The following is a 25,648-nucleotide window of genomic DNA, read 5'->3' on the forward strand; positions in this document are numbered from 1 at the left end:
TCCTGGTCTCCGCTCCGGGTCCTGGTCCTGGTCTCCGCTCCGGGTCCTGGTCCTGGTCTCCGCTCCGGGTCCTGGTCCTGGTCTCGGCTCCTGGTCCTGGTCCTGGTCTCGGCTCCCTCCTGTGTCACGTCGACCTCTCGCGGCTCCTCGCTCAAACTGCACGTGCTGGCGGATAAGTGCGCGCGCGCCGAGCCCTCGCGCCGCAGTAGCTGTGAGGACGAAGCGGAGCAGCTCCACAAAACAAGCAGCAAAAAAATAAATAAAAGCAACAAAAAAAACAGCAACAAACAGCCAGGAGGGCGACGGACAGACCGCACAGGAGCCCAGGAAAGCTGTCCAGAGGGAGGAAGAGTCTCACATAACCAGGTCAGACCTGAATTCTTTTATAAACCACTCGTTCAGTGAAGAGAAAGGACTGAATAGTGTCGCTGCTGCGAGAGGAACGTTAATGAAAGAACATCATTAGTTCGCTTTAGTTCCTTCAGGCACGGACAGTCAGTTACTTCCTCATCTTTTTTAATTGATATATTACATTATACACTGTAGCAACTAATATGCGTTGTGTAAATAGCGTGTGGAAACGGCCCATTTGGAGAACTTTGTGTTGTTTGGGCTGCTGCAGGGCTCGGTCAGTGTCTCCTCATATAGAAAGTCACCACCTGGGTTTGTGCAGCAGAGGTAATCCTGGATTTCTCCTAATCTCCCTGCTCCTCTCCTCTCCTGCCACCCACACACACACAATCTGCCTCCGCTGCCATAAATAAACCCCCTGTCTCACCAGGAGTGAACATGTAAACACAGCTCCTCACAATTTACCATAGACAACAGACGACTACTGGGAGCTTTTCAGTGTTTCCCCATCATTCACCCCGAGGTGCAGCCACACATGCTCCTACCTATCTACTTAATGAATTAACAGGCTCAGTGGCACAGCTCTGCATGTCCTGCACATGTCATCACATGCAGTTTGAAGTAGATCTTCACCAGGGAGAAAATCATAGAGCAAACACCCACGCGAGTGCAAAAGCTGAACTTTTACTGATTTAGTTTTGTGCCAAAGTCTTTAGCCTCCCAACCATAAACCATAAATCCTGCTCAGTCCTTGGTGAGTCAATACCAGCATCCTTTTGGCTCAGCTGCCACCTCTACATCACAGAAAGAACAGCAAATCCCCTCAGTGCCTCACGCTGCCATGCAGGGGTGGACTGCTGAATCAACAGCAAACTGGTCCAACAATCCCCCGCACCCCCTCCGCAGTCTTTTAAAAGTGCTCCGTGCTACTGTCTCAGATCTCCTTGGGAATACATTTCCAATTTTCAACGCTGCGATTCAAATGCATCGACCCACGTGCGTCAGGAAATCCTGTTACTGTGCATTATTTCTTGCCTGTTTCCACATTGTTCCTCTGTTTGCAGCCTAGCTCCATGGTTTTGTGTGTGTGTGTGTGTGTGTGTGGAGTGGGTGGCTAGTTTCTTCTCCCTCTTTTATCCTCGCGTGGGCGCTCTCTCCTCCCCCTCCTCACATAATGAGAGCTCAGAGTCCCTAATAATGAGCTCTCTGTGGACTTGGAGTACAGAGCTGTGATGAAACGTCTGCAGTGCTTCTCTCTCTCTCTCTCTTTAAAAAAAAAACCACACACACACCTTTTTACACCTCTCATAAACCACCAATTTCTGCCCTCTCATCGATTCGTGTGGGCGTCAGGAGCCCAGTCAGCTGCAGTTCAGCTCCAGCACTTGACAGAGGTGGGCACCAGTGCACTAAAGCTTTTTATTATCGCACCACAGGCCTCGCTCTCCAGCTGCCAGCATGATGAAGGACTGCCTGCAGTTCCTTATCGAACCGGCCAAAAAGCTCAAAATCCGACTCAAGGTACGGCCCAGCAGCACTGCTGTATATTTGCTGCTAGTGCTAAATCTGTACTAAGTCATCATGTTTTCCTTTTTATCTTGTGCGTCTCTTGTTTGTCCAGGAATCTCGTAAGCGAGTGAGACACGAGAAGAAGGAGCCGCTGGTTGAAAGTCAGCTGTTTATCATGGAATTAGCCCGAGAACTCAACAAAATTTGCCAGGTGAGCTCCGCTCCACTCTCGCTTCTTGCTGTCGCGCTGAGCCGCTCACTCTTTATGTTCCTCTACCCCAGAGGTCGAACGTCCTCAGCCACATCTGGACCAGCGAGGACATCTGGCCAGCTGCTGTGTGTCGTGATTTCATCACAGAGTGGGCTGCCGTGTTAGAGGAGAGAGTACAGGTACGCAACAGCCCCCGACAGCCCCAGTGGATACCCTGCACTATTTTCATTTATGTTAAATGGTTCTGTTTGTTGCTCAGCCGAGGATCATCCTGTCTGACCACCACTATGAGAAGCCAGAGAAGAAAGACTGGAAAGGTCACCTCCTCTGCATGCTGGAGGCAGGAGGGGAGTGTGACATGGGACCCCACAAAAGGACCATCATGGACTGGATATGGTGGATTAAAAGTAGACCTCAGGTGACCATATGATGCTGGACAATGAGGATAATGTGTGTCGGCTGGCTGCTGACTAAAGTCTGACCTAGTTTCTCCCTTGCATCTGATAAAGATGATTAAGCTAAACCCTGACCTTGCCAGTCATATCTTCGTACTTCATATGTCCATTGTTGTCAGTCGTGACCATTTTGAGCCCCCTTCCATTTAACGTATGGCTTTCCCTCTTCAACGTCTTCTTCCTCAGCCCACTGTCTGGCCAGGCGAGCCGGTGCTCATGATGCTGGACGACCTGGAGTTTCAGTGGAAGAGGGGCCGTCTGCCCAACATGCTCTCAGCCATGGAGCTCGTCATGCTGGCCGTGCTGAATGCTGACAGCCCTGTAAAGGTCTGGACGTCTTTGATTGAAAACATGAAAAATGACGGGGTCGGTTCAGTGTTTATCTCTTTGTTTAACCCAACTTGGCTTGCTGTGTCTCTATGCGTGTGTGTGTGTGTGTGTGTAGGAGGATGTGACTAAGCAGTGGCTGGTGAGAAAACAGAGGAGCCAGAGAACTGGTGAGTTCAACGTTCACTCATCATCTGAAGCATATCCTGCTAATGTAGTAAAGTTAAATTATATAGATGGGTAACAAATGAAAAGGAAAATCAACATGAAGGCAGCATCAGTAAAGCCGCTACGTGTCGCCAGAACAGCTTCAGTGCATCTTGGCGTTGACTGTGCATCATTCTTCCAAATGATGTTTGGATGTTTCATTACAGAGTGAAGGTGATTACTTAGAATAATTTGATATTGATTGCAGTGACACATTCGATTGCAGCCAACAAAATACACCTACAGCACGGCAGAGCCCCTGGATCACACACTTAGATAGTCAAGCATTTAGGCCTGTGCTGTTCTGTTGGTGTGAGCCACACATGCTCTCACTCATCATCCGACCATATCGCTTATTTCCCCATTAGCACATTGTCGACCATGATTTCCAAGCCTATTTACTGATGTTTTCTCCCATAGATCTAAATGCAGTTGCCATTTCTATTACTGCTCCTACTGAAACACCACCCAGTTGAGGGGTCTTTGTGACTGAGCCTCCTGTTTCCATCCATGTCCCAACAATAAACCCTCCTTCTTAAATCTTTTCTTTCTTAAATCATCATCTGTATGCCCATTAGGACCTCATCAGTGGTTACATGCTGCTAAGATAGCGAATAAAAGCAAAAGGCACATGAGAAGGATTTGAGTGATGAATTAAACTCTTGATTATGTTTTTGCAATCACACTAATTAACCCTAACCTTTCAGATGCTGTTCGCTACATCCCTCATGGCGGTAAGTAGAAATCTTGAATATTCTTGAAGTGACTCACCGCAACATTAAATCCCTGTGTTACTATAGTAGCAGGGCTGCAAGTAAGAGTGACTTTCATTATTGATTATTTACTGTAGCAGCTCTAATAAACCTTTCTACTTTGTTGTTACAGTGTGGAATTGGATTTGTGATGCAGCAGGTGAGAAAACACGTTGTATATCTTTAGCTCATCATCACTGTATCAGACTTTGTTATGTTCTAAACCTCCTGCTCTTGTGTTGCTCCACAGAGGACGTCACTCTGGACTCGGACTCGGCCAACGCAGACCTCATTATCTCCAGTGATGAGAAGCGAATGCGCTGCGGCTCGGAGCGACGCGACGTCCCGCAGTGCCAAAGGCGCTTTGACGGCTGGTGGTGTGCCGCTGGCCACGAGGGTTACACCTCTGGGCGCCACTACTGGGAGGTGGAGGTGGGCGAGCGAGACTGGCGGCTGGGTGTAGCTAAGGCATCTGCAGTGAGGCAGGGCTTCCGCTCGCTCAACACAGACACGGGCTACCTGAGCCTGCGTCTGGAGAGGGGCACAGATCTGAAAGCTCTGACAGTGCCTGCCACCCCGCTGTCCCAGAGTTCAGTACCCAGGAAAGTTGGGGTGTACCTGGACTATGAGCAGGGCCAGCTGTCCTTCTACGACGTGGAGAAGCGCTCCCACCTGTACACCTTCAACGACAAGTTCAATGAGACACTGTACCCAGTGTTTGGGACTGTGGAGATGGTCAAGGACCTTGTGATCAGGCCTCCAAATGTCAGACAGCCGTGCCTCTGCCCTGGGACCTGCCTCTGGAACTGAACTCCTGAGCACACATCCATTTTCAGTCCTGATCCTTCGCTGACCACGGACTCAGTTCTTTTATTCCGCTTCATTATTTAGTGATTTTGAATCTCGTGTGCAGGTTGCCTTGTGAGATCAGGAACATTCATTCTGAATTAAACTTTCTGCTACTCAGCCTTCATGAAGTCAGAAAGTATTCAACTATTTGTATTGTAAAGATAAATATTTTAGTGCTGTCAGGTCAAAGCCTCAAAACACATTTTTAGCTAAGAGAAAAAGTTTTTTTCTTAAGTTTGAGAGAGGTTTAGTTCTAATCTCCATATATGTTGTTTTTAAAATATGCACTATATATATATTTTTTTTATTCAAGTTATTGTTTATTGTGTTTTATTTGTTAGAGATGAAAATAAATAATTTCACAAATGTAATAAAAGCATGAAGGCACTGTGTTGTGCAACCAGCTACTGACTTGAGCTGCACCAACACGCACAGACAGATCATTAGAAACTGAGCTGACGCATGCGTACAGATAATTCCCACTTTGTTTCTTTGTCTCCTTCCTGTAAACATTTTGTCAGGCATGAGCTTATTTTTGCAGCTGTGTTTTTGCTTTTACGTGCAATATAAGGATGATTTTTCTCCCGAACGTCAATAAACTGCTATTGATCCTACTTGTCTTTTGTGACATACATTCATACAAACATACATTCACTGATTTATGAATGTAATAGAAATCTTTATTAAGTGCAAGAGAATTGACATAAAACAGAAGAAACAATGAAAAACTTTTAGCTCAACTGCTTAAAAGTGAGTAATGCATGCTCGTGCATGTGTATATGAATAGTTGACTGAGTCTGGTTTTGGTGTGAACTTGATCCACTTATTTGAAACTGTATTTCCAAACAAGCAAAAGTCATTTTAACAAATTGTGAAGCAGAAATACAGTAGGACTTGCATTTAAGCCATTACAATCTTTACGTCTTTATATATAGTTTCTTTAAAAATATCAAGCTCTGGTCAAAATGTTTATCTTCTGGAAACGCAAAAATACAGTGGCTTTGTAAAGTGAACAAACACATGAAGCACATCAGCTTGATATTTAAACATAGAACATTGTATGAAATGCAGAACTGTTACATGCAATGGAGTTTTAAGATCATAACCATGATAATCCCCTTGTTTGTCAGTAGGAAATTTGCCTAAAAATGAGCAATGTAGCCACAAATCATCTTTGTAAGTAAAAGTCTAAAAAAAAGTATTAAATATGCTTTGAAAAAAACATTATCACACTTATATAATACACATCTATCAACACAAGTTCCAAATCCATCACTCTGATGTTCTCAATCGCTCAGGGTTGACCCCTTGGATAAAAATTGTAATTTTTTCAGGTGCATCCCCAAACGACAAGCTTTCAATCCAAACATACATTGTTATTTGGTGGGTTCTGAAACACATCACACCCAGACGGTAGAGGTCACTTTGGATTACTGAGCCATGGTCAGATTGCTGACCAGCGCCGGGCCCATTTAAAGCCACCAGTTCTGGACCGACAGAGGGAGTGGAATCTAACGTCAAATGACTTCCTTACTGAACAGAAACAGACGATACAGTGGATATTGTGATAATGTTAGAATGGTAAAGGGCCACTGTTGTAACAGACAGGAGACAACTTCTCTCCATGTTAATGCATAGATTGTTTTGGGTTTTTGTTTTTGTTTTGGTCACAATCTCACACAAACATAAAAACATTCATCGATCATGTGTGAGAATTCTTTAAAGACATTTAAAGTTCATTTGGGTGTTAGTTAAGATCTTAAGATTCGTAAAACATTTTCTTTGTGACGGTCGCTCCTCCCATGACGCTCCTCTGAACCACTTCCTTGGTGACATGTCGGGTGACCATGCCGCTGGTCTCTGTGTGCTGCGTGGTCATCATCATTCCATCTGTTAGACAGTAAGCAGAATGATTCATGTGAGAATATACAGTATCTTCTTCATAGCAGAGCAACTGAAGCTAAAAGTTTATTTGTACCTGAGAAATAGGGGTCGTTGAGCATGGTGTGTGAGACGTTGGTTCGTGTGGTGACTTCTCCTGGCATGTGGAAAACTTCTCTTCTTGTCATAGACTGGTTGCTGTACTGAGACAAAGCACCTAGAGAGGAGAGGAAGGAAAGAGATGCAGATATTAGTGAATTTTAGTACTGCAATTGTAGTAAAATGTAAGAAATTATTGATAACACTTAAGTAGAAAAGTAAAGCTCATACTGTAGTTAAAAGGATTACAGACCATAGAAAGATTGTGTCAGTGTGTTTTGGCTGACATTAATTCTGGTGGATAATCTTGGTGGAATTTAGGTGATGTGGGAAACTTTTGTAGTATCTTTCTACTTGACATATTTGTTTAGTCCACAGTTAATGCTTAATGCATTCTTAAAGTTGTCTGTGGTTTTTGGTGGCCTTTAAAGACCCCCAGTCCATACAGTCAAGAATTTAAACAAGATATTAAAATATAAAAGGCATTACTTTCATGAAACTTGTTGTAATCATGGTACCCAGAAGAAGAACCATAAAATTTCATCTAGTGCCTAACTCAGACAAAAATGTCTTATGATCTTACTTCCGTCCTGAGACTCAATGGTGATGATGCCCTCCCTCTCTGGACCGAAGCCCTGTGTGGTTCGAGCCTGAACTTTAAACTTGTAGGGAACGTTCTCAGTCAGGTTTGGGACAGTCAGACTAGTCTCAGCCCCGTCTCCGTTCACTTGGAAGGTGCGCATGTCGCCTGAAGAAAACAAAAGAAAACAAAAAAGACAGAGGTTATAATACAACAAGTGAAGTTGCAGTCTTATATAACCACAAAGTTAAACAGTGTATGGAATCTCCTGAAAGTCGCACCTCCACCATGAAGCTGTTCACAGGTGACTACATAGCCCAGAATGTCTCCATTGGGTTTGCGAGGTTTCTCCCAGCTGAGCTGCAGGGAATCGGGGCTAAGAGCAGTGAAGACCAGTGGGCCTGGGGCACTGGGTGTGCTCAGAGTGAATGGTGACCCTACAGTGAAAGTGAAAGAAGACAAGAAATAAAAAAAATATAGAGCTTAGAAAATTAGATGATGTTGAATTTGTAATGACTAAAGGAATAAAAGTACAGTCACTGTTTTTGTAGTTAACCCAATAAGCAATAGGTAAAAATCAGCACAATCAGTACCTGGCATGGGGCAGAGAGGACTCTTAGGATCAACAGCAGACTCGATGGTGATGACTCCCTCTCTCTCTGGACCCCAGCCCTCTTGGCTCTGAGCCTTCACCTTGAATATGTAGGAGTGGTTTGGCAAAAGGTCCTGGATAATCACAGAGTTCTCGGCCGGGTTTGTTACATTTATACGCTTCACCTCACCTAAGGAAGAGGATACGGGGTGTTTAGCATCAGCAATGAATACTTAAAAATTATTTTTAAAATATTGACATTATCAAGAGTTTACTTAAATTCTAAGTGAATATGCTGCATGCAGACTTTAACTGACGTTGACACTGATATTGCAGACAAGAAAATCTTCAAAAATGCTATTTAAGTCAGTACGTATTCTATCCAGTGGGTTTATTAGGTATTATAAGCATGCATGAGGTTGATTTCTGTTTTATGCCTCTTTATATCCTAATGTTATAAATAATCTTTATTATTTGATAAATTCACACAAATATAGGATCTAATGGTCATGTCAGGGCTATTTTACCTCCATTGAGCAGCTGGTAGAGGACACAGTAGCCGAGGATGTCTTTTTCGCAGTGGGGCTCCTGCCAGCTAACTTTGAGAGCAGTTGGTCCCAGAGCAGAAAACACCAGTCTACTTGGGGTGTCTGGGACACCAGGAGACACTCGAGCATCTGATGGATGACAGAGTCAAGAGTAAGAACACTGTAGGATGTGATGACTAGAAACATTGTAATCCTTCTTTTACAATCAGAGAAGGAGGACATGAAGATGAATGAAGAGTTGTGCACGTCACACCCAGCATCAAGTGCCATCATGCTTGTCTGTTGCAGACTTACCATGGAGCACCCTGTCCAGGTTATATAAGGCTTCGTTGACATCTGAAGAGTGGGTCCTGGTCCTCGAACTCTGAGACAGGCTGTAGCCGAACTGGCTCTGAGAGCTGCTCTGCATCCCAGCGTAGCTGAACCCACCTGATGGCGCATTGAGCAAGGGGGCAAAGGAGGAGGACACCGGGATGGTAAAAAGAGAGGCGAAGACAAAAAAGGAAGTAGCACAGTAGGAGCGGGTAGAAAGGAAAATAGCATACAGAGGAAAGTTCAGACATGGGGAGGGAGGGAGAAACAGCGATAGTCAGCATAGCTCCTGCAAAGTCTGTGTAGATAAGCCTGCTGTGCAGCCAACAGCCCCAACCCTGGTAACAGATGTCCAAGCCATCGGCCCCATGCACTTGCACAGTTTACCTGCCGAGGCATCTTAAACCTTGACCTCTGAAGTAAAACCTTTATTTGGCTAGAGAGCCAGAGCTAATTCCTTTTACATCTACTCTGGAGTAAATTCAATCATTGCGGAGACCTCAAACTTACTTAAATCGGGGAACTTGCTCATCACATCTCCCATCACAATAGAGTCCCGGATGTTCTCGTCTGTGTAACCCCTGTTCTCTGAGCGCTTCCTCATGATGACTTCTGTTCTTTGTGTTTGACCACCAATCATATCCTGTCTACGAGAACTTCCTACAAGAATAGAAAGAGATCAAGGATAAAGACACATAATATTTTCTCCAAATATTTTTCCAAGCTATTACTGACATTCATCTTACCTGGTCCAGACATGTAGGTGGTGGTTGTTTCTGTGGTAAAGGAGCCGCCTCCTGTTCTGTAGTTTGAGCTCAGGGTGGACATCGGAGAGGATGATGCTGATAAGTTGCGTTGCATGGATCCTCCTGGGAAAAGGAAGTTCTGCTCCCACTTCCCATTCATCACGTAATCTGTGAAACACCACAATGGGAACCAAAATTGTCAACAGAGAGGACAGAGAAGATTTTGCTGTGACATTCATTAGAGCAACACTGTGCCACTGATGTGAAGCACCTAAGACCAGACTCAGATAGTCTATGGGGAAAACAGACAATAATATTATATTAGTTTTACTTTATGTGCATGTAGATGGTGACATCAATTTGTCTTCTTGTAAACTGTTGCTGCTATGACTTAAGCAAATGGAGAATGTATCTAATACTGTCTGAACATTTTCCTTTGTGGTGAATCCTGTTTAAAGAGGTGCTTTCCATCTAAAATGGCACATCAGAAAAATAAAAAATAAATATAGTTGCAAGAAAAAAAGGTGTCATCATTAAGACCGCCCTGCAGAAATTAGATTGTATTTTAAGAACCCATTGTTTCCATACAGCTGCACAGTAACTAAGCGTTTACACACACCCAAAAAGCTGCCTCCTGATCACCACCTCTATAGGAGGGTGGAGAGATGACAGATAGAGACAGGCACCTGGGAAAGCCTGCCCCCGATCATCAACTGGAGATGGAGCAGTTGATGCCAATGCTCCTCTCTGGGCAGGATGCAGGAGGACAGATGGAATAGGTGCCAGCTAGGGGCAAGGGGACAGGGACAGAAGCCCAAAAACAAACGATCACTGTTCTGAGCGGATCAAATCACGAAGGCAGAGAGAAACGTTGATTGACTTGCAGGGCACGTGACTGGCGGTGCACAATAGCTGGCATGCTAGCTAGCTGCCTGTCTGTGGGTCTGATGGAGTGCTCTTCACCTGGCAGGGGTGTTTGGGCGTAGCTGGGGCGGGGGGCCTCATCTGAGCTCGTCTCTGTGTCTGTGCTGAATCGACTGGGGATGATGTCCACTCGCTTTTTCCACGACACCTTACGGAGATCCAGGTCGGACCCCACCAACTGGACATATTTCCAGCCTTGTATTTGGGGTCATAGGGAGAAGTAAGCAGGCGAAGGACAGATTTGTATGGAAGAAGTATCAGCGGTTTGTAATATGATAGATGTCCTTCAGATAGAAATTTAATATAGGTATAATATCTATTTATCTTTTGGAGACATAACATTACAACCTCACCACTGTCTTTCTTAGAAAACAGAGATTGTAACAGTTGCAGAAAGAGTAACATCATATTTAATGAGGGAAGGTCCTGGGGTTTGTGATCATAAAGCACTTCTACTGATGTGGGGATGCATTGGAAGCAGATTTTGTGGCTGCCTCGGTGGGGTGTTGCCTGCAGGAAAAATGCCTGCCACATGCTTGTGATAAAGAAAAGTAGAGCCACGAGAATGATGCCATTTCCAACTCTTCCTTAACGGCAGTTGTGTAAAATGATGACTGATTAACATCAGCCTCTTCAGACACAGAAGAAATGAGGAGGCTTTTTCAATTTGTTGTTTTCCAGGGTCTCAGGCATTGGGTGATTTCTCATGGTGTACATCATTTCATAGTGCTGTCCATTCGCTCTCCTTCCAACAAGGCAATGACACCACAGCACATATTGTTTAGAAACACTCTGGCTACAAGAACAAAGCAAGATGTCTGGAAGTACTAACAATGTGGGTTTTAGAAAGTGGATCCATATAACAGTAATAGCTCACACTCTGGAAATATGGCAGTCACATGCATCTTTCCAGAGCCAAAATTACATCAGAGTGGAGCACTAGTATAATGAATTTACTCTGTCAGCTTTTAGCAGTAGCTTGTGGTTTTGGCTCTGGGTACTCACCATCACCAGAAACACTGGGTGTCTTGGAGCCTCCAGGGGATTTCAGCACCTCATTGCTGTACATCAGATAGCTGTCATACTCGTCTCCTGCCTCAGCATCCACGATAGGGACATCTGGGATGATGGGAACTAGGAAGAAAAATAAGGAGAACTCTTTTTTCAGGCTCAAAGAGATCTACTATAAATCCTATAGAGCGCTGTTTGTCTCTAACTTACTGGACAGAGGTCTGGCAGGCTGTGACGCCAGGTTAATGGTAGCATCTCTAAATGGGCCCCAGCCCACGCTGTTCTTGGCTCGGACCTTGTACTGGTAGGTTTGGGCATTCTGGAGGTTCTCAATCAACAGCATTCGCTTCTTGGGGTTGTCAATGTTCACCTTCTTTGCTGGTCCCACTGGCTCTGTGTGAAAAAAGAGAGAGGGTATTATGATGTGATGAAATCGAAATAATGCATTCATGTGCATGTAGGGACTGAATCACTTACTCATTTCATCATCGATGGGCGTGTAGATGACCTCATATGCCGTTATGTTGCCATTGGTCTCTGCAGGCTCTGCCCAGCTGAGCTGAGTAACAGTGGGACTAATGACATTAAAGGCCAGACGACCAGGTTCACCAGGCACTGAAAGAAAACAGAAAAAAAATATATATTTGAAAGTTTGCCTAGAACCTGTAAAGCCACATTAACTTCCAGATCACATAGTTTCTTTTTGTGTTAACAGTGCTACAGTGTTTTCTTTTATCTAATATAGACATTATTAAAGTCCTTACTAGCTAAGACTCTTAACCTTTAACAACAGAACTTCACATAACCAAAAGAGCAGAGATTTTCCTTATAGATGCCTGTTTTATTTGAACCAGCTACATTTGTTCTTATTTCTTGAGCTGTAGGAAACTGGATTTTCAGTAATTACCATCCTCCAGAGTCTGACAGGTAACGATGTCAGTATTTTGGCCATCTCCGATTGCATTGTAGGCACACACTCGCATCTCATAGTCACAATAGGGGTACAGATTAGTCAACTCAGCCTGAGGAGTCTTTACATCTATGACCTGTGCATCTTTCTCTGGGTCACCATAGATCCAGTACTTCACCTAAGTGTGCAAAGAGACAGAAAATCTGAGAAATGCAACACCTTGTATGGTACATGTATCAACTCAAGCTGAAGCTTCTGATTATGTTGGTGTACCTTGTACCCCATGGGGTTACCAGGTGGTGGGTCCCAGTTGAGGCGGATGCTCCTGGGTCCAGTTGCTTTGGCTTTAGGGTTTGCTGGAGAAAGAAGGCGACCGCCAGGAGAGGCAGCGCTCCGGTTTATGTAGCCCTTCTCCTGCATCTGGGCAATGTCTGGAGATCTGGGAACTGCAAAAGCAGAAGTTAGAGGATGAAGCAAATATTCACATAGAAACTCAGAAACACCACAGAAACTCCACATATGCCATTTCACGTTATCTTTAGTTGCATGTTTTTGGGACAAATTATAGTCTCCCCATCCTGTCTTACCTCCATCTGTGACATTGACAATGGTGGTCTTTCTCTCTCCGATTGAAGCATTGCTACTTGGATCAAACAACTCCAGTTGAAAGGTTTCCGGCTGGATTGGGCCAGGGTAAGCTTTTGGGTCAATCACTATGTTCTTCTCATTTTCTCCTGGACCAAACTTCAGAGGACCAGAGAGTTCGAAGCGCTGGGCCTTCTTGGTGCGCCAATTCACTGTGGCTGGGCTGTCCTGGTTGCGCATCCGGACGACAGGGATGTTATAGATTGGGTCTAGTGTGCTGAAGTTCTGGGTGCCCTTTTTGAACATCATCACACTGGGCTCTGAATACATTAAAATGATAGGGATCAAGAGAAAAAAAACTTAGCAATCAATGCTTTGACTGGAAGCAAGAGTAAGACACACTGATGTACAGCTGCTTGAGTCCATTCACCTGGATGGTCTGTGATGGTGACAGTAGTTCTCGGGTAGCGTCCAAGCTTGGCGCCCTGCCGTGGGTTACTAAGGTCCATTACAAACTGTTTGACTGGTTTATCTTCCAAGAGTCCATCTTTCTCTCCCAGCTCCAGGAGCTGAACAGGGACTGTCTTCTGGGTCTCACCAGGACCATAGTTGAGGTCTCCTTCCACGGTCAAATAGTCCTAAAATACAAAGAACAACGTTTTAGGAAAAGAGTCTCACTCACCTGTCACAGTAGTATTAGATCTCTTCCATGAGAACAAGGATACTTTCACACATATCAAGTAAACCAAAATATAGAAATAACTACATATCTTTGTAGGTATGAAGATACCAAGTCCAATATGGGTACACAGATTAGTCGGCTCACCTTCTTATCTTTGGCTGTAAGATCCCGTGTGCGGTAGGTGACTTGTGTGCGTCCGTCCTCTATGATCTCTCTGCTAATTGGGATGTTGGCGACCCCATCCTGCCTGCTGTAGGTGTAGGCCGGCTGGAGGAAAGAGAAGACACTTGTGGCTGTGGAGAAGCAAGCAGAGAATTGGTTAAGCAATCAGATAAGAATATTACATATTTTCTATGAGATGAGGTAACATATTTCTCACCATGCTCTTTAATGATGGTAATGTTGACCAAACGTTTTCCAATCTCAGCAATGCCCAGTGGCACATCCATAGCCTCCACCTGCAGCTGCTTCTTGTCATCGTCTTCATCCTTGACAAAGAGTGGCACGTGAACATCTACGGACTCCACACCTTCTTGGAACTCTATCGCACCAGCAGCCTCTGCAGAAAAAAATCAAGTCTGATAAGAACATTTATGGAACGACTGCTCAGCACAGATCAAAAAGCAATCATTTTAACTTTGCCAAAAACAAATGTTACAATTTTAATTTCTTCCACACATACAGATAGTTCACACACACACACACACACACACACACACACACACACACACACACACACACACACACACACACACACACACACACACACCTCTGTCTGTGGCCACTGTATAGTAGCCAGGCACAACTTTGAGATCTTGAAAGTTTCCAGATTGGACGTTTTTCTCAGTGAGTTTTACAATATCAGGGTAGGTGCTGCGAGGAGCAGACAAGACAGTGTCCACCATGGTGTAGTCCTGCCTGAAGAGCACAGGAGGGTAGAGAGGTTAGATAAGCTTTTATCCTCACAAAGACAATAAACTCTGGAGTTGTATTAAATTGTATGAATGCGATTTTTTACCTTTTCCCGGCATTTCTCTGCAGTCTGCAACATCCAAAACACATGTGAATTAGTGGGAAAGTGGACATTTCAGTTCCGTTTTTGTTTAACGTATAAGAATATGAAGAAAACAATACAGTATAAAACAGATCTGTTATTAAGGAGCATATTTACCTGAATGCAGTCTTTTGCACCTTTTGGGCCCCAGGAATCTGCTTGTACACTTCATTTAGCTGAAATCCAAAACAAATATTGTATTCAGTGACACAGTATCGTTCATTCACCTACACGTGCTCAGCAATGAACAAACACACACTCACATTATCAGACACTTCTTTGCGGAGCTGCTCGGCTTCTCTGGAATCAGGGCGAGACAGATTGTCAGAGAACAATCTGTTAAGCCGGAGGGAAATGGGGAACTGAACTACAAATGACAACAGAGGAGACAATGCTTAAAGGAGGAACAAAAAGTTAAAGCTATAGCTTCCATAATGAACATAAAAACATCCTAACATCATAAGTTAGCTGCTGATTTAAAAACATTTTCTTTTAAAACTATTTAGCACTCACTAGTCTCTTTCGGGTTGGGCTTTATCAGAGCCTGTGGGTGATTGAATCCTCTGTGTACATTATCTGTGACCTTCCAGCGAACCACATCAGTTCCTTTGGGTGGGCCAGTCCTCACCATTGGCGTATCCAGATGGTCTGAAGTGAGTAGAGACTGCCGGAGCAAATACTCATCTTCCTTGAAGCCAACCATGCGACCTGCAGAGAAAACAACATAAGATAATGACACAGTCAACATGGTCCACGGGCAGCACTAAAGCAGCAGCATCAGCTGTAACATGACATAATGTCTTACCTCTCCTACAGCAAGGCAGCAGCGCAAGACAGCTCTGTGTCAAGAAAGGAGAGGAGGCATTACTTCCATTGTGACTTATTGATTGAGAAATATCCAACGTTTACAGGTTGAAATGTGAATGTTTATACCTGTAAGCAGCTTTTGCAGCAGGCACAGTATTTCCAGCAGCAGAGCAGCAGAAGTGCCAGGAGCAACAAGAGGAACAAGAGGAGAGGGAGCAACCACAGGAGACTAGCAGGAGGACAATCTGAGGGGCCATCACAAAATGGAGACAATGTTATAAAGAACATACAGAACTAATGTTTCAGTGTCAGATGTCTGGCCCTAACAGCAGTATCTTACTTCTTGATTTAACTGTCTGTTTGTAAGATGCTGTCCACCTTAATGGAGGTCAATGAAATTCTGTTTGTGGTGTTCACACTTACTATAATACTATACTACTACGCACATGGACAAAATTGTTGGTACCCTTCCGTTAAAGAAAGAAAAACCCACAAAGGTCAAAGGAAATAACTTGAAACTGACAAAAGTAATAAGAAATAAAAATGTACTAAAAATTAACTCATGAAAATCAGACATTGATTTTGAGTTGTGGTTCAACAGAAGTTTTTTCAAAAACAAATTTCGATTTCTGTAACTCTCAATGAGACTTTAGGTATTTGGCCACTCCTCACAAGCAAACTGCTCCAGCTGCCTCAGGTTTGAAGGATGCCTTCTCCAGACCGCATGTTTCAGCTATTTCCACAGATGTCAGAACATTCTTGGGTGTTTTCAGCTGTGTTTTGTGTCATTATCCTGTTGGAGGACTAGGACCTGTCACAAAGACCAAGCTTTCTGACACTGGGCAGCATGTTGTGCACCAGAATACCTTGATAGTCTTGACATTAGTATGTACAGTTTACTTTCCTTTGTATGCTTCAGTTTTGCATCTATGAACAGAGCTGATGTGACTTGCCAAAAAGTTCTAGTTTTATCTCATCTGTCCAAAGGACATTATCAGGTCAATATGCTTTTTCCTCCTCGGTCGTCTTGAATTAAGTCCACTTTGCCTTAAACAGTGACTGATGTGCGATCTTACTCCGATGTACTTTGACCTTGGATTTCACCTCTAATATCTATGGAAGTTGTTCTAGATTCTTTAGTTACGATATGTATTTTCTGTCTCTCCTTTCTATGAACCCTTGTCCTGCTTAGTATGTCTTGACTTTTTTATACTGAAGTTGCTCTTTTTTCCTACACTCTTCAATTTGTCATTGACTGTCCTCTTGTGGCCATCTCCAGGGAGGTTGAGTCTGAGTAATATGTGCAACTGTAGTCACAGGAACATCAAGCTGCTTGGAGACGGTCTTACAGCATTTACCTTTAACACTTGTCTATCTTTTTTTTTCTAATCTCCTGAGACAACCCTGAATGAGCCCCAAAAGCTCGAGAGATTTGTCTTACAGATGTTTTTTTTTTACTCCAGTTGGTGAGTGAAAACAATAACACTTTATCAGTTATCATTTCTAAGTTAATCAGAACTGTATTGTACGAGTTTGATAGTGGCCAGGCAATATAACTACACAACGTGAGGAAAACATGTAAGCATACAGTTTGTTGCACACAATCTCAGCTCACCTTTTTTCTTAAGCACCTGAACCTCCAGGACTTTAGTTATTGAATCTTTAGAATTATCAACAGTGTAGTAGTATGTACAGTCATCATCCTCATCACGGAAACTGCATGAATCAAGCACCTCCCCCCCTGTAAACAAATGCAGACACACAATTATTAACTATTACTCTTTTTAGTCATTATTGCTTTTATCATCATCATCATCATCATCATCATCATGGCTGTGTGTGTGCTGAGTGTATCTGGATAATTTATTATTCAACAAAAGCAAATCATTTTGCTTCTTTAGTTTGTGCTTACGTTCTTTGAGTTCATCCACCATGACAATTTTGAAGGGACACTTATCACATTCCTCTTTGTCCTTCTTCTCGCCTGTCTTCCAGGCTTGACACTGGACACAACTCCTTGTAGCCTCACACACACCCAGCTGGGCCTGAACAGGATACACACACAACAAATGAAGGTCAGGTAAGACTAAAACTACTACTGATACTAAAAAGGCTTAAAAGACAAAAAAATAAATATATACACAAATGGACATGGTGTTATATACAACCTACAATAAATGCATACATTATATTCACACACCTGGAAATTTGGCTCACAGGTTGAGCTCATCTCAAAGCCAGAGTCTGGACAATCACAGCGACCACATACACATTTACCTCGCCCATTGCAGACGCCCTGGTACAGATGAAGTTACACAGTTTATCACCAATTTCACATTGCAAGGTGACACAGTAACTTAAATAACAAGGCTCTACTCACCCCCTTGCTGTCTAGACAGGTCTGGTTGCTCTTGGGACACTCACAGGCATTGCCTGTCCAGCCTTCAATACATGCACACCGGCCCATGACACAGGAGCCACGGTCTGATAGGAAGAGAAAGCGTAACTGCTTTAAGTCAGGAGTAAATAGAGTGTGTGAGCATAAATTAGAAATGATATACAGAAAAGAACACTGAGACAGAAGCAGCATGATGACACTTGATTACACTATATGACAGCTCTTAAAGATTTCTTAAACTATCTTCTTCTTTTCCATTCGGCTGTTCCCATTCAGGGGGCGCCTGAAACCCTATTCTCTGCATCCTCTTTTCTCACATCTTATAAAATTATTGTCACTAAATAATTAGTTGTCCTCTTCCATCAGGAGAATATTTTACTCTAAATTTAGCGAATAAAAAAACAAAAAAAATTAAGCATTTACTAGCATTCATTTAGCATTACCATTTATTTACAGTCAGATTCCTGTGCACCTCATCATTCAAAGCAGATATACTTTCTCCTATTATCTGACCCTTTAGCCTCTGAATGCTATTTTCACCGTGCTTATTGCTAAGTTTGAAGACGTTTATTTTAAATATCTAAGCTAACAAAATTCTCATAAGGACTACGAAGAGGCAGTATGTCACAGTTAGGGGTGTATGTAGAGTGCTCGGATTTGAAATCTTCACAGTAGTGGTAATAAACACATTATAGCCATAAACACCCATATGATGTCATACCAAAGCAGAGGAAGCCTCCAAATCTTGGACATTGGGTCTTGTCGTACTGACAGTAGGGTCCTTCAAACTGATCTGGGTTGTAGCACACACATGTTCCACACTCACAGTCTCCGCGGCCTGAACAAGGCTCTGTCATCTGCGGACCTTTACACAGGGCAGAGTCCTGACTAGAAGTACTTTCCGAGCAGTTACAGAATGTACCCCGCCTACAGGAGACATGTGGACCAAGCAAACAGGGACAAAAAGCCTTCATTGAGAGTTGTGGACTCTTGAGCCAAAACCCAGGTAAATATGGTATATATATTTTTTTTTATATGGTTTATTTTTATTAATAATTAAAATGTCACCAGTTATTGTAGCACCGACACTTCCCACACACCAAGTCACCATTTCCATGACATCTGGGTGCTTGAGGGCTGGGACTCTGGAGGACAGATAAAAGAAAAACTGGGATGAATCAATCATAACAAAGTATGTGTAAGTAACTTCATCTCCGATTATTGTGCACTTGTTAATCTATGTCTCCACCTTTTCACAGTCGCAGGTGGGACATAAAACTGAGGCCTTAACGTTGACGGCGGCGTTGAAGGTTGTAGGTTTGACTCTTATCGTCCCCTCTCTTTCATTTGGAGCCATCTTGCAGGTAGGTTGCTCGTCAATCATTTGCTGGGCTTTGAGACGCATCTGGAACTTGCCCTGGAGAAGATACAATGTCAGAGCACGTGCGCACAAAGCATTTAGCAAAGAGCTTAATGAGGTCTGACCATTTTAGACAATGGAACCTAAAAAGTCTTACACAGAAACCTGATTTTAGTTATTCATTAACACAGTGTGTAACTTTTTAAAAATTTTGTTTTACTAGAAGTATGTTCCAAAATGTATATTAATGTAAAGAAGTACTCTCCAAGAGAACCCTCTAGTGACCAAGACTTATTGAACAGTCTGACAGCGGTGCAGCAAAATCAGCTTTTTGTGCAACACTTTCCCTTCTTGACAATTTGCATTTTAACTGGTATAAATATATACTAGTTATATATAATACCTCAAGAGGCTTTTTATTGTTTAGCTTTCCATATAACTAAGAAACATAACGGATTTCATGTGACAACAGATGGATGGATGTTGTGCAAAAGATCAAGATCAAAAGAGAAAGAAAAAGGAAATGGGTGATACTAAATTCTCCTACTTAAATGCATAATTGTAAGAAATATTACAATTAATAATACACTATTGACAGAAATAAAATGACAGTAATGATTTTTTTTTTTTTTGGTAAAAATGAAACTACAAAAAATGTATATATGTATACTTCAAAAGAAAAACATCTATCAAAGAAAGGACTAATGGCATTATTGAAAACCAACAAGGTAAAGGTTTTAAATCAATAATTGCATGTTTATGTGACTCTTTTTTCTCTCTTACTATTGCTCCAGGTTTGAAATCAAAAGCCCCATATTCTGCAACACTTCCACTGGTAGACAGGAACTGAGCTTCGAAAGCCTTGGGTCTGTCTTCTGCACGGATGCTCATTTTAGAACGAATATTCTGAAAGAAAAATAAAAGTTTGATCCCAGACATTTCACTCTACAGAGTGTAGGGTTAAATGAAACTATCATCAGAGGATGTGACATTTTACCTCGAAGGCAATCTCCATGACTTGCAGGATATTGGCCGAGTCTTCATGCAGCAGACCAACTTCGGCAATGGGGAAATACTCTTTGAGTTTCTACACAGAGAAGTCCACACGTTACGAAAAATAAACCTACAGCCTGACACTATGTATACAACCAAAACTTTAATGAAAGCCAAGAAACAAATGTGCACCAACCTCGTAGTATGTGTAGGAGTGGTTGGTGACAGCTAAGATGGGGATGATGTTGTGTTTGCCAAGGATACGGACCAGTGTGGGTACTGAAGGGTAATCCTGCTTTACATCCTCTGTGTATTTGCCTGCTGCATCCAAATGGCAGAGCTCATCATTGCGTGGTAGGATGCCTGACAGCACGTTAGCGCCATCGCCCTCGTAGTGGAAGGCTGACTCAGTGGAGAAAACCAGGAGATGTGTGCTGTGGTTTCGCCAACCAATCTTATCCTGGAAAAGGAATACATACATGGATGATACAGTGGTTAGAAGAGGATAAGTAGAGAATAACTAATTCAACTCTTTTTTAGGGATCACAGGCAGGAAACTGATGTAGTAAGGTCAGCCTACAGCTCTAAAGTTAGCTAACACTAGTAAGAGTAAGCTACTGGCCATATCAAACAAGTGAAGCTTTGATAGCAAAACCAATGAGAGCACTAAAAAAGAGCAAAGGTGCATTTAATTGTTTATATGATCAACATTTAATATCGAAGTAATAATAAGATAGTCATGACTTTTTTGAGAAAGGTATGTGTAACATTTGACAAGACTATTTTTAGTCACCCAAGTCTAGACAGAACATATCTGTTTTGGTCTTAGCTTTCTTACTAACCCCACAAACTGCTGCCTGCAATATAGCATCGAACCCTCCCTCAGGAGGGTCCAGGTTGCCAGATATTCTCTCATTCTGGAGCTCACTAGTGAAGAAATCCAAGTCCTTGGTCAGCTTGATGACATTTTGGAAAGCGAAAGGAGGGTCACTGTTGGGCCATGGCTCTTTAAGTCTGACAAGAGGAAGGAGACGGACAAAGAAGAGAAGAAAATGATGATTATGTTAACATCATACCACTCTATAAACGGTATGTGCTTCATTGTGCTCAGGTCACGTTTTCTCACTTACTTGGAGGGTCTCATATCAGTCTGGGGCTCAATCACTTTGTCCACAAACTTGCCAAAGCCAATGGTGTAGTCATCTGAAAGCTTTTCCACCAATGAGGCTACAGGAAAATTCTTCAGTATTAGATTGACTTCTTACTTAACAGTCACCACAACACACATAACGGCGATTCAAACCAGCTCACCCAGCTCTTTGCCCATCCTCTTCAAGTTGTCTAAATCATCAGCCATTGAGTTGGAGAAGTCCATAAGAATATAAAGATCCAGAGGGCCTTTGGTTGGAGCAAAGACCTCCACGTCCATTACCTTCTCCTCGCCGGGCAGAAAGGTCATGCTCATCCTCTGTGGGGACACCTGAGACTGCTGAAGCCTTGTGTTGATGGTTCGCGACTAAACAACAAAAGGAGAAGTGGCAAAGGAAAGGTTTGTGATTTGAAACAATAGTAGAAATGTAACAGTAAGGAATGATGCATGATTGCAAGAGAAATTAGAGTTATGGAGTCTTACCTCCTCAATCATCATACTACTTTTAGCTGTGATTATAGCTGCAGCACTGCAGCCAAGAGCGAAGATCTTCTCATAATGGTCGCAGCGAGGCCCATTAAAGGTCTGAGCAAAGAGGATGTTAGATGACTTACTTACATTATCACTTTACCTAAGTTACTTATTGAAATGTATGATGAAACTTTTGAAAACATAAATATGCATCTGAAAGCTCCTAAAAAAACAGCAAGTGGACCTTGAATTAAGATTTAATTGTAATGTTTAAACTACTAAAGATAATAAAACAACTTAGCAACCAACTAAGACTATAAATATGAAAAAAGGTTAAAGTTTGATTCCTTTTTTTCCTTTCCTTCTCTCACCTCATCAGGGCAGTAGGCGCAGCCTTTTCCAGCCTGTAGGCATTCGGAGCAGCTCTTGGCCCTTGAAGCGAAGCAGTAGTTCACTGTCAGGGGGCAGAGGGAGGGGAGAGGTAGAGAAGCACGTCAGGAAGAGTCAGAGTCTCAGAGAGACAACAAAGTGAGAATCAAATCCATGATTCATAGTTAAAATACCTGCGGTAACACTAAACAGACTTTGGAGGAACCTATTGTCTCCTGAATTTGTTCCAGATGGAACCCACACTTAAACCAACAGCTGCTGAGCAGCAATACAGCCGTAAAAAAAAGACTGCAGATCAGCTGACCGTGTTTGGGGTGTGAGTGTGGGTGAGGGGGAAAAGTGTGCAAGTGTTGTAGAGTAAGTTTCATCATTGGTCATTCCAAATGACCTCTTTAAATAGTGTATTTCTCCAACAGTGAATAAACCTCACAACATTCATCATTTAGAGCAGATATTACAACAATGGGATTAGTATAATGATAAGATTATTTGACCTCCTCACCTTCAGCATAACAGCAGGTTAGCAGGGCGGCTAGAAGCCCAAGCTCCACTGAGAGATGTATCGTCCATCTCCCCATCTCCTTTCTGCAACAGAAACATCACCAAACACAGTCACATACACCTATACAATGAAGTTGACCTCCACTGTTACAGAGAGCACGAGAGAGAGAGGGAGAGGTAGAAAAAAGAGAAAGACTTTTGTTCCCTGGTGGTATCTCTAAGGTGTAACTTGAACCACCTGTACTCTCCCTTGGTCAAGGCCTGGAGAAAGTGAACAGGCCCAGACACTCCCCTTACCTTCACTTCTGTCTGTGAACTGAGAGCAGTTTAAACACAAAGACAGGCTGTACTTTCAGAAAATATAAGCACCTTAACTTTTTAAAAAAAATTTTTTCCTCTTTAAAAATAACTGAATCCAATTCTGATTATCAAATAAACATTTGGTAACACCTGAACACATGCATAAGTATTGATTTACATCCATTTTTAAAGGATGTGTTCAAAATACTGTATACTACTTACTCTAATATCTATAGCTCATCAAGCAAATGATTTTGTTGCAGACGGTTTACCCACACCTCAATACAACAGACGCTATTGGAGTTTTATTGTCAAACTGATGTATTTTCTGAAATTATTCTCAAATTAAAAGTGTTGGGGCCTCTGACACTTCATATGTTGTATATGTTGACATGGACATAGACTCATTTCACACAAATGTACCTCTATTATACTGGAGTGGAGGCAGAAATGTCAAGGACGGATATCCCAAAACTAGAGACAATAAATAAAAACTACGGAAAATGCTGGTGATAGAGCAGATGATGTTCATATGATGTGAACATGATCATGCCAGCACAGAAGCTACTAAGTTGTGTATGTCACACAGTTTTAAATTGCTGCATCTCTTTATCTCATAGGAGTCATCCTAGACATACTATAAAGAGCCAACTGGGGTATAATAAAAAGTAATAGAACAACCACAACAGGAAAAGACTAGTACTGGGTGGGACCTGGTACTATACCAGGCAGTGTATACCAACTGTGTAGACTCTTCACAATAAAACCACTTAATAATTTTAAAGAATCTTAAATAGAGAACAATCTGACAAGCAGGAAGCAGCAAAAACAATCTACACTTCAACAGGAGTGAACAAAGGGCACTATGTGGCATAAAATGTCTCAGTAATTGTCTCAGTGGGCAGATAATTGTCCAACACGAGGAATGAAAGCATTGAAAATTTACAGCTCTGAAAGAATTTCTCCTTGAGGCGAGAGGATTACTTATCCTAGTTAAAAACACAACCCGTGAAAACACATGGGAAAGGCACCTTAGCACTTCACTGTGAGTTTGGACTGACTACAGGTGTGTGAGTGTGAGTTCAGGCCATGAGTTGTCACATAAATCACTGACCAGGATGGGTCAGGCAGAAACAGACCAGCTCCTATCTCCAAACTTCACTCAGTCACGAAATATGAGCTGAGTGGTGAAAAAGCACTTTGTGTTTCACTCTTTCTCGGACAAAATCAAAGACACACGGGCGGTTTTGACACTGACGATAAACAGTGTGACACAAATTACAGCTTCCAAAAGACAAAAATAGAACCGAGTCATTCATGCTGCTTTTCCTTTGGTCTGAATGACTCTGTGGCACAAAAGAAGAGAGGTCATTTTTCAGGAGTTCAAAGCTGGAATTATTTTCTCAACAGACAACAACATGCCTTCCAGGTGAGCATACCACCACAGGGCGTGGGTCTGACCTCCATCGTGACATCTCCAGTAAGGGTTGGGGGGCTTTCAGTAACAGGTTTGGAGTTCATGCTCAGGGTCCTGCTTTAACAGCAAGTCAGCAAATCACACCAAAAAATGAAAGCAAAATAACCACTAAGCTAAATCCAAGTCTGCCCACAGTTCTGATTGAATGCAACTCTAAAACCACGTGGTGAGATGTAAAGTTACATAATGCACACTTTACAGTCCCTCATCCTGCTCCAAAGTCATACAAATATGAACCAGCAGAATAATGAGTCTGTCCTGCGAGACTTAGAGGGACAGATTTAATGTGAAGGGCACAGAAAACAATGGAGGCATTAGGAAATTTATGACTGGATTGAAAGAGATTACTGATCAAACAAACCTCTTACAGTGTGCTCGCCCAGTCCAAGTCCAAAAGTCCAACAATAAATAAGAAAAAAAACCCTTTAGGCTTTGTTTGTCCGAAGAGTTCAGGAAAAGTTTGTGTCCAGTTTTGCTGACACAGTCTACTTCTTCAAGCCCTCAAGTTTAAAGTTCCTCACTTAGTTCTTTGTTTCTTTCTTCCCGTACAGTCCAGTCTGGTCAAATGTTCACTTATTCAGCTGAGTGTGTGTCTCCCTCCTCGTGTATGCAAAAGTCTGTGCGGGAGAGAGATATGAGAGACAGTGATACTTGGAGCAACTGAGTGAATATGACTGTGTGCGCAGTGACTTGATCCCTCCTTTTGCTTTTGCGCACACACCCCCCACACTCTACTTTCTCTGTTCAGGTGAGTAGCTGTGACGGAGAGAGTTAACTCCCTTCCTGTACCTCTATCTGTTCCCCACCCTGTTTGAAGTTAAAAGCTCCACACGTCTGTGTCACCCCCCCCTCAACATTCCACCCAACAGTTCACCTGTGTGGGCTTGAGACTGGTGAACCAGGCCCCTCCTTCCACGGCCTCCTCCCAAGCTCTTGGGAGTGGCACACAGAGCAGAACACTGCCTGCAGGCTATGGGAAACTGTTTTGTGACTCTTGTGTTTACACAATCCTGTGCTCATACTTACAGGCACATTTTCTACTTGTTAATTATTTGACATGAACATTGTGATTGGCACATATCTGTTCTCCCTTTTCTGAAAGACGGGGTCACTTTCTTTGCTCTGTAGAAGGTGCAAAGCAGCAGTCTGGGAATCTGCATTCCTGAGTAGAGGGAACATGATGGCACAGTGACCCTGACACTCAATCCATGTGTCT

The 25,648-nt window shown here is 42.8% G+C and overlaps 2 protein-coding genes across 4 annotated transcripts; one reads left to right on the forward strand and one right to left on the reverse strand.

The window, feature by feature from the left end:
• The first annotated feature begins 23 nt into the window (after window positions 1-23).
• Window positions 24-5,268, forward strand: zgc:194990 (SPRY_PRY_C-I_1 domain-containing protein). Its single transcript, XM_026351003.1, has 10 exons — window positions 24-366; window positions 1,788-1,872; window positions 1,973-2,071; window positions 2,143-2,250; window positions 2,331-2,489; window positions 2,713-2,853; window positions 2,972-3,023; window positions 3,768-3,794; window positions 3,946-3,972; window positions 4,063-5,268. The coding sequence occupies exons 2-10, from the start codon at window positions 1,810-1,812 to the stop codon at window positions 4,620-4,622; spliced, it is 1,236 nt and encodes a 411-aa protein (XP_026206788.1). The 5' UTR covers window positions 24-366; window positions 1,788-1,809; the 3' UTR covers window positions 4,623-5,268.
• Window positions 5,269-5,319: 51 nt separating this feature from the next.
• On the reverse strand, window positions 5,320-25,140 carry itgb4 (integrin, beta 4). 3 transcript variants are annotated; one of them, XM_026351001.1, is made up of 42 exons: window positions 24,801-25,140; window positions 22,657-22,739; window positions 22,136-22,218; window positions 21,777-21,878; window positions 21,455-21,659; window positions 21,274-21,370; window positions 20,986-21,157; window positions 20,340-20,603; window positions 20,148-20,237; window positions 19,934-20,056; window positions 19,040-19,207; window positions 18,859-18,935; window positions 18,512-18,717; window positions 17,773-17,876; window positions 17,593-17,688; window positions 17,305-17,437; window positions 17,008-17,133; window positions 15,519-15,637; window positions 15,391-15,424; window positions 15,099-15,293; window positions 14,849-14,952; window positions 14,703-14,761; window positions 14,550-14,573; window positions 14,301-14,449; window positions 13,911-14,090; window positions 13,676-13,824; window positions 13,280-13,487; window positions 12,852-13,169; window positions 12,538-12,710; window positions 12,262-12,442; window positions 11,832-11,969; window positions 11,565-11,747; window positions 11,349-11,477; window positions 9,420-9,587; window positions 9,184-9,333; window positions 8,656-8,790; window positions 8,341-8,490; window positions 7,815-8,003; window positions 7,503-7,658; window positions 7,225-7,389; window positions 6,640-6,759; window positions 5,320-6,551 (listed from the first exon to the last, which is right to left on the reverse strand). In XM_026351001.1, exons 2-42 carry the CDS (start codon window positions 22,730-22,732, stop codon window positions 6,421-6,423), a joined length of 5,829 nt encoding a protein of 1,942 aa, XP_026206786.1. In that variant the 5' UTR covers window positions 22,733-22,739; window positions 24,801-25,140; the 3' UTR covers window positions 5,320-6,420. The 3 variants fall into 3 exon arrangements, with proteins under 3 accessions (XP_026206786.1, XP_026206785.1, XP_026206787.1); XM_026351000.1 differs by having other exon boundaries at window positions 24,794-25,140; XM_026351002.1 differs by lacking the exon at window positions 8,656-8,790 and having other exon boundaries at window positions 24,794-25,139.
• Window positions 25,141-25,648: the final 508 nt, after the last annotated feature.

Source organism: Anabas testudineus, chromosome 19 (assembly GCF_900324465.2).
Source record: "Anabas testudineus chromosome 19, fAnaTes1.2, whole genome shotgun sequence".
NCBI lineage: Eukaryota > Metazoa > Chordata > Actinopteri > Anabantiformes > Anabantidae > Anabas > Anabas testudineus.

Coding starts and splice junctions, on each gene's coding strand:
- zgc:194990 (XM_026351003.1), top strand. CDS start 1,810: ATGATGAAGGACTGCCTGCAGTTCCTTATCGAACCGGCCAAAAAGCTC. Junction 1,873..1,972: donor AGCTCAAAATCCGACTCAAG/GTACGGCCCAGC, acceptor TTGTTTGTCCAG/GAATCTCGTAAGCGAGTGAG. Junction 2,251..2,330: donor TGTTAGAGGAGAGAGTACAG/GTACGCAACAGC, acceptor TTTGTTGCTCAG/CCGAGGATCATCCTGTCTGA.
- itgb4 (XM_026351001.1), bottom strand. CDS start 22,732: ATGGGGAGATGGACGATACATCTCTCAGTGGAGCTTGGGCTTCTAGCC. Junction 20,604..20,985: donor TGCAGGCAGCAGTTTGTGGG/GTTAGTAAGAAA, acceptor TTCCTTTTCCAG/GATAAGATTGGTTGGCGAAA. Junction 11,748..11,831: donor GCCCATCGATGATGAAATGA/GTAAGTGATTCA, acceptor TTTTTCACACAG/AGCCAGTGGGACCAGCAAAG.